The following is a 7,963-nucleotide window of genomic DNA, read 5'->3' on the forward strand; positions in this document are numbered from 1 at the left end:
CAAAAGACGATTTTAACCCTCAGTTTTTGTTGTCTCTGACTCTGACACGTACCTGGGTTTTAAAATCCGAGGTGGCATTTTTCATTTCAAGCTACAGTATATATATTTCTCATTACACATAATAACAACCGTATTATTATTATTATCACGTATTGTGTATTATATTTTCTGATTGTCCTTTATCATAAACATGTAATGAGTATTGACTGTAAGAAATTAAAAGCATTTACCCGAAAAACCATACAATAGTACTAATTATATTTTGACTTTTTAACGAATTTCGTGGTCGGCAAATACAAGTTTCATCTAGATTCTGTTCAAACATATAATTAATACTTAAAATTCAAACTTACATACAGACACATTAGTCTCTATCTATATATATATATATAGAGTACCACTAAATTTAATAATATGGAGTACTAAATAAATTAAAATTTGAAAATGAAAATTTCATAAAAATTTAAGTGTAATTTTATTAGGGAGAAGCAGCCGTGAAAGACACGGAAGGCAGGGGAGGATAAGAGAGAGGCTCGTGCGTGATATACAAACAGAAGCTCTAGGAAACTAGAAGATCAATGTCTCTCACTATTTATTTTAAAAAAATAAACACAGAATTAGTCGTTTTGGTTAATTAATCAGATATTTTAACGGTAATCTAAAATATTAATTATTTTTGTGGTTTTCACCATCATCTTCCTCCTTCTCATTCTCATTCTTCCGCTTCCTTTTATATATCACAAGATCTCTCTTCTTTCTCTCTTCACTATAACTCTTCTTCTTCCTTCTTCCTTCTTTTAGCCTATCTCTGTGTGAGACGATTTATTTTTTGGGTTAACCAAAGATGTCGTCACATTATAGAAGACATTCTTTAGAACCTTCCATTGACTCCATTTCCCGTACATTCCGCGATTCTTTGAGTTTCCAACGAGACGATGACGTCATCGACAAACCCGACTTCCGAGAACTCGATTTCGGTTCCCCGGTCTCTCCTTTGCGGCCACGTGGCTCAGCCTCCGCCGCAGCCACTCCCGCCGCCAGTGGCAGCAGCTCTAGCTCCTCTGGTTCTGCCTCCGGTAAACCCGCTGTCACTTCTCAGTTTTCTGCTAGACGGAGTCACTCCGGCGAGCTTTCCGGTTTGACCGAGACCAGTACGGTTAAACCCGGATCCGGAAACGTGAACCGGAGTTCGAGACAGGGTCACCGAAGATCCGCTTCTGCTGGAACGCCCTTGATTTATTCCGGTTTAGGCTTCTCTCCGGTCAGCAATAACGGTTCTCGCGGTGGTGGGAGCGGTGCCACGTCGCCGAATCCCGGCGTTTTACCTACCGGAAACATTTGTCCGTCGGGAAGGATCTTAAAAACAGGAATGGCTACAAGAGCCTCCGTTAGACCCGAGACTCTATGCGCGGGGACAGCCAATTACGGCCACGGCAACATCATACGCAGCAGCGGTGTCGGCAAGACGAACCACGCTACTAGAGCGCCGGGGATGAGTGACTCAGAGGACGTGAAGAAGGCCGGTAACGAAATGTATAGGAAAGGGAACTACGCCGAGGCATTGGCTCTTTACGACAGAGCAATCTCACTGTCGCCGGAAAATCCAGCTTACAGGAGCAATCGTGCGGCGGCGTTGGCTGCGTCAGGGAGGTTAGAGGAAGCTGTTAAAGAATGCCTTGAAGCTGTCAGACTTGATCCTTCTTACGCTAGAGCTCACCAGAGACTCGCTTCTCTCTATCTCAGGTCTAAATAAAAATCTTTACTTTCAATTTCGAAACCAATTGTTTTGATCGAAAAAGGAGTAATCTTTGATTGTTTTGGTGTTAGATTGGGGGAAGCTGAAAATGCGAGACGTCATCTTTGTTTTTCCGGGCAATGTCCCGATCAGGCCGATTTGCAGCGGTTGCAGACGCTTGAGAAGCAGCTCAGGCTGTGTACCGAGGCTCGAAAGATTGGAGACTGGAGAACGGTAATTAGCGAAATCGATGCAGCCATTGCAAATGGAGCTGATTCTTCTCCTCAGGTTAGAGATCGAAATGCGGCATTGCCTCTTTTTGTGTTTCCATCCTCGGCCAATAGACTTGGATCTTTAAAAACAATGAGGTTTGATCTTGTGCAGCTTGTAGCTTGTAAAGCAGAAGCCTTTTTGCGGCTTCATCAGATTAAGGATTCGGATTTGTGTCTATCCAGCATTCCGAGATTGGAACATCGTCATAGTACTCAATCTCCTGCCAAACTGTTCGGTATAATATGCAATGCTTATGTGCTATGTGTTCAGGCTCAAGTTGATATGGCGTTAGGAAGGTGAGCTTCGAAATACTTAAACTTCGAAAGGTGTTTTGATTCTTTATTAGTAGTAGTGTTGTATGGTTCTTGGGTGAGTGATTTAGAGATGATAGGTTTGTTGCAGATTTGAGAATGCAGTTGTAAAGGCGGAGGGAGCCATCACAATTGATCTTAGCAATAATCCTGAGGTAGTATCGGTCTTAAACAATGTGAAAAATGTGGCGAAAGCTCGTACCAGCGGAAACGAGCTCTTTAGTTCAGGGAGATACTCGGAAGCGAGTGTGGCTTATGGGGAAGGACTCAACTTTGATGCTTTCAACTCGGTTTTGTATTGTAATAGGGCGGCATGTTGGTTTAAACTTGGTATGTGGGAGAAATCCGTTGATGATTGTAATCAAGCGCTAAGAATCCAGCCTAGTTACACCAAGGCTCTTCTCCGAAGAGCTACTTCATATGGAAAGGTTTGATTAAAGTAACTGAATAGGTTTCAAACTGAGGTTCCAAGTACTATTAGTTGACGATGTTAGCTTATGTTTAATGCAGCTTGGCCGGTGGGAGGATGCGGTTAGAGATTATGAAGTATTGAGAAATGAACTTCCAGGAGACAGCGAGGTTGCTGATTCTTTACAGAGAGCAAAGACCGCTCTATCGAACAAATCCGAAGAGCCTAAATACCTGGGATTCAATAACGAAGTTGAAGAGGTATCGACTTTAGATAAGTTCAAGACTGCAACATCACTTCCCGGTATAAAGGAATTAAGTAACTCATTGCAAATTCAAGTTTCAAAAATTCCTTTCATTGCTTTAAAAATAGGTAAATGGTAACGTTTTTCAGGAATCTCTGTGTTTCATTTCAAATCATCATCAAACCGACAAAGCGAAGCAATATCTCCATTTGTCAACACCTTATGCTTACGGTATCCATTAGTACATTTCTTCAAGGCAAGACACTTATTCTTATGCTAGTACATTCCCATTGCATTTGCGGTAGCATTTACCGCAAAAAAAAAAAGGTTTTCGATTCTGGTCTAACGCGGGTATAATCTATAGGTGGACGTGGAGGAGAGCTTGGCATTGGCGAAAGCAGAGAGCATCAAGAAAGTTCCAACCTTTAAAATTTATAAGGAGGGAGAGAAAGTGAAGGAAATGGTATGTCCTAGTCATCAGTTACTAGAGGACTCGGTTACTCATTTCCTCTTATAACACATCTCTCTTCTCATTCACGAACGTAAATTGATCCAAAAGAGCCATATGTTAATTGAAATTTTTCATTCTTTTGTTTTTGTTCTACTCTATTGAAACCTGCTCCGATTGTATCAATCTGAGGAAAATGTTTCTCAAAAATTGGCCCAATTGAAATGGTTCGTTTGGGTTTACTTATTTTGCAAAGGATTAATTTTCTTTAATAGATCAGATAGAAATATAGTAAGACAAAGCATTATTATAGGACAAAAGCTCAATGAGTTAAAAATGGGCACAACAAAATCTAACACATTTATTCAAGAGAGAAATAGAGAATCACAGAGAAGGTGAGCAAGTAATTTTGTTTACAGGCAAGAGATTCTCAATGTGATTCGGAAAAGTTCCAAGGAATTCCCATTCGTGAGGACATGCTGATCCCTTACGGAGCCAAAAATCATCATCAAAATCTTCAATAATTTTGATCCTCCTGTTAGTTTTTCTCTTGGGATCGTAGTAGGACACATAAATCTCTTTGTCTTGCCATGACACCGAAACATAAATAAATTCACCATCCTCTGTGACGTCACTTAAAAAGTAATTGCCTTTCACAGTACTAGGAACTTCAAGAGGAGATGGTATATGAAAATCTTGGCACGACCATTCTTCTTTTTCAGTATCTTCAAGAATCCATAATTTGTAAAACGCTGATTCTGAGATAAGCCAAGCAAGTTTTCCCTTGTAGCTAACTAGTGAAGGGTTAGTCTCCACTTCAATGCACGGGCACCGCATACAAGTGTGGGTTTGGATAATCTTGAACTGTTCAGTCCTCACATCAAAACTCATAATTTCTTTCCTATGAATCTCATAATTCTTTACAATAATAAACAAGATGCCATTGATGCATAACCCTTTAGATGACAAAAAACGGTTAGGATAATCTTTGACATGTCTCCATGATTCACCAGCTCCCAATGTCAGAACACGAGGATCAGCATCAATGCTGCCATATGTCATGCTCAGTAGTTTATACGTATTTCCAATAGGATCGTATCCTAAATAGCTTTTTGTTAACACTTGTATACCTAGCTCCGGATTCCCTGGTTTGTGAAAGGTAACGTATTGTCTAATGGTAGGATTCCAAAGTACAACATGGTCAAAGTAATGGAAAGAGATCAAACCATGGACGGACTGAAACTGAAAATTAGGTGCGTATCTATCTCTTTTCTGAAGAGTGAGCCGATATTTTTCCACGTGAGTTTCTGAAAAGAGATTATGATCATTCTTTTGTTGCGCCCGAAAAGACAAGAACAATAGTTTGTCATGTTTTTGGAAGTTTAGCATGCTAAGACAAGTAGTTGATGACGATGATGTCGACTGTTTCGTGAAAGAGTAGATGAAGTCTGGATCGGAGGTGATAGACGCCCATTGCTTTGAGACGCATCGAAACCTCATCAAAGATTTTGAGGGCAGACTCACAAGTATCTCCCTCGTCAGATCGAACGGAATCCAATAGCCGCCAAGTGATGCTTCTTCTTGCCTTGTTACTGCTTGGATCTGTTTTGTCTTCTTATCTCCTCTTATTTCCATCATGACTCGTTATAGTCTTAATATAGTTTGCGGTGTCGTTTAACAATCTTAGGTAGATATATATAAACCCAGAAAATGTTGATGGCCTAAGATATATGATATGTATGTTCAAACTTAGTTTATGTGAGAATTTTTTATAAGTATTAGATTTGTAAAATTTTTAATGAAAGTATATATTTTTCTTTATCATAAGATTTTGTACGGGATCTTTTGTTATTTTGTATATATTTTTCTATACATCTAATTAGATATTAAAAGAAATCTATTTATTGTTAGGAAAAAGAGGATATATATTTTATTTTTTTAGTGGTAAAGAAAAGAGGAAATCTATCATAGGTGAATCTAATTAATTTTAATTATATACTATATATGAGCCGATAATTGTCATGATCCTATATATATTATATGGGCTTATATAATAAACACATGTTACAAAAGAATTATATCTATAGTTAATATATATATATATATATATATATATCATTGTTTGATATGAAAAATTTGTTATAAAATGTAAAAAGTTATGTAAAATAGATGTTTTAATTATGTGATTGTAAGTCATATATATATATATATATATATATGCAATATGAAATTTTATTATAAAATAATCTGTTTTTTTTTGGCAAAAGAACTTTAGGTATTAAAAATTGGATTCATAAGTAGATGTCAAGTTATATTTATAGGAAAATAACTTTAGTTATATCTTTTGCTTTACACAAATGAATTTTGGATCCCAATTAATAATTTTACTCATAAAAACTTTTTCATAAAAATTTTATTTTAATTGTTACCTAATTATATGATTATTTGGAAATAAGATTGACATAAATGTTTAGTTAGAAATAAAAATGAAAATAATTAATTAAAAATAAAGGATAACACGTGTCATCAACAAAGTGCCCCAAATGTAGTAACGTGGTGAAAAGTTAGAAAAAACCTTGTTCAACTGATGAATGAATTAAACAAAATTTAACTTTTATGAACTATATGATAAAAAAAAATAAAGACCAATTTTTTAAAACCAAGTACTTTTTGTTTATTTTTAAACAGTTAGACCTCAAATTTTTAATAAATTAAATATTATAATAATCTATTGGATCAAAACTAAATATAATTATACATATATTGAAATGAATTACAAAATATTATTTGAAATTTTCAAAAAATAGAAGAAGTTATTTGTTAAAGGTTTAAATTGAAACTTTTATTTATATAACAATCAAAACTTTTATTTTACCTATGTGTTATATCATATTTTCTTCATTCATACTCATAAGTATGAAAACATATGTATAATAAGGCATTAGAAATAAAAATTGAAAAAGTATGCATAATAAGGCATTAGAAATAAAAATTGAAACTATGTTTGATATATATCATACTTTCTAAAACAAATTAAGATCAAATTCTTAGAAAGATACTTTTATTGATTTTCAATCCATATAACAACACAAAAATAGAAAAATATTTAAGATACATGAATGTAGTGAAAGAGAATGTGAGAGAGAGAGAGAGATTAATTATAAGATGAAAGTGGCTCCTAAGCTTAAGCATTTTCTCTGGCGAATACTTTCCAATGCTCTTGCTACAACTACTGAGTTAAAAAGATGGGGTATTTGCATTTCTCATATCTGCAAGAGGTGCAATCAAGATGAGGAAACATTAGAGCATTTATTTTTCAGTTGTTCCTACTCTCAAGATATTTGGAAGAACAATCCAAATAGTGTCATATAAAACAATGTAAATATATATCATATAGTACTAAAATTAAAATTTAGATTAAACTTTTACAATGCAAATTAATTTTGTTTTTTAACTCATACAACAAAAAACAACCAACAAAAAAAAAACAGAAAACAAAACAAATTGTAAGATGAGAGAGTGACGAGGAGGAGGGAATGAGAGAATGAGAAAATGAGTATTTATAAGATGAGAAGTGACGAGAGTTACAATTTAGAAGAACAAATTGTAGGAATTAATTCTAATTTATTGAGTGTTGACTAAAATTGAGTACAAAAATATAGTGAATGCAAATTTATATTATTTCAGTTTTTATATTAAAGTGTGAGATAAAAGTATATAATTAATTGTGTTTTAATTGAATATAAATATAGATGATCAAATTTTTTCTTATTTATGGTTTGATTAAAATAATTTTTTCATTAGGTTTATATTAAAGTGTCAGTTAATATATATATCTAAATGTGTTTTATTTTTGGTTTAGTTGAAAACATAATTTAAAAAAATAACATTTTATAGAAAAATAGACCAATAAGAAGAAAGTGAAACAAACCACAAATAAAACACAATTGATCATATATATTGATCTCTCACTTTACTTTTAGAAATTTTTTGAGAAATACCCCTTTTGGTGTACCCCTTTTTAAAAATACCCCTCTTTTCTATTCATTTTCAAAAATACCCTTCTTCAAATATGAAAAATTATAAACTTTTATATGGTTGATAAGGTACATCAAGATCATCATTACTACTGGGAGACTAAATCCAAATATTTAGAAGGTTTTAAAAGGTTCTAAACGGCATTTATATGGTTTTTATAAGGTTTTTAAAAGGTTTACACATTTTTTATAAGCTTTTTATATGATTTTTAAAAGGTATTTATACGGTACTTATGAAATATATATATAAATTTACACACATGTAAAGATAATTTGTGTCTATAAATATAAGTTTATACATATTTTATTGATAAATTTCAATTTTTATTGTGACTTTTTGATAAAATTAGAAAGAGGGGTATTTTTAAAAGTGGTATTGGAAAAGGGGTATTTTTGAGATTCCCCCTTAATTTTAAAACTGAAAATTATATATTTAATTAAAACACAATTAATTAGATCTCTACATTTAACTCACACTTTAATATAAATTTGCATTAACTATATTT

The 7,963-nt window shown here is 33.8% G+C and overlaps 2 protein-coding genes across 3 annotated transcripts; one reads left to right on the plus strand and one right to left on the minus strand.

Moving 5' to 3' along the window:
- The first annotated feature begins 750 nt into the window (after nucleotides 1-750).
- On the plus strand, nucleotides 751-3,694 carry LOC17887438 (TPR repeat-containing thioredoxin TTL4). Of its 2 annotated transcripts, none has more exons than XM_006290613.2 (7): nucleotides 751-1,743; nucleotides 1,828-2,023; nucleotides 2,120-2,304; nucleotides 2,411-2,747; nucleotides 2,830-3,031; nucleotides 3,122-3,228; nucleotides 3,337-3,694. In XM_006290613.2, exons 1-7 carry the CDS (start codon nucleotides 845-847, stop codon nucleotides 3,487-3,489), a joined length of 2,079 nt encoding a protein of 692 aa, XP_006290675.1. In that variant the 5' UTR covers nucleotides 751-844; the 3' UTR covers nucleotides 3,490-3,694. The 2 variants fall into 2 exon arrangements, with proteins under 2 accessions (XP_006290675.1, XP_023639155.1); XM_023783387.1 differs by having other exon boundaries at nucleotides 2,830-2,988; nucleotides 3,337-3,423.
- A 110-nt stretch (nucleotides 3,695-3,804) lies between these two features.
- On the minus strand, nucleotides 3,805-5,055 carry LOC17884728 (putative F-box protein At4g21240). The gene has a single exon (XM_006292473.2). The coding sequence runs from the start codon at nucleotides 5,053-5,055 to the stop codon at nucleotides 3,805-3,807; it is 1,251 nt and encodes a 416-aa protein (XP_006292535.2).
- Nucleotides 5,056-7,963: the final 2,908 nt, after the last annotated feature.

Source organism: Capsella rubella, unplaced genomic scaffold, assembly GCF_000375325.1.
Source record: "Capsella rubella cultivar Monte Gargano unplaced genomic scaffold, Caprub1_0 scaffold_5, whole genome shotgun sequence".
Taxonomy (NCBI): domain Eukaryota; kingdom Viridiplantae; phylum Streptophyta; class Magnoliopsida; order Brassicales; family Brassicaceae; genus Capsella; species Capsella rubella.

Bases quoted from the DNA above. Each gene is read 5' to 3' on its own strand.
- LOC17887438 (XM_006290613.2), top strand. From the start codon at position 845: ATGTCGTCACATTATAGAAGACATTCTTTAGAACCTTCCATTGACTCC. The intron at 1,744-1,827 runs GTCTAAATAAAA...TTTTGGTGTTAG, and splicing joins CTCGCTTCTCTCTATCTCAG to ATTGGGGGAAGCTGAAAATG. The intron at 2,748-2,829 runs GTTTGATTAAAG...TGTTTAATGCAG, and splicing joins GAGCTACTTCATATGGAAAG to CTTGGCCGGTGGGAGGATGC.
- LOC17884728 (XM_006292473.2), bottom strand. From the start codon at position 5,055: ATGGAAATAAGAGGAGATAAGAAGACAAAACAGATCCAAGCAGTAACA.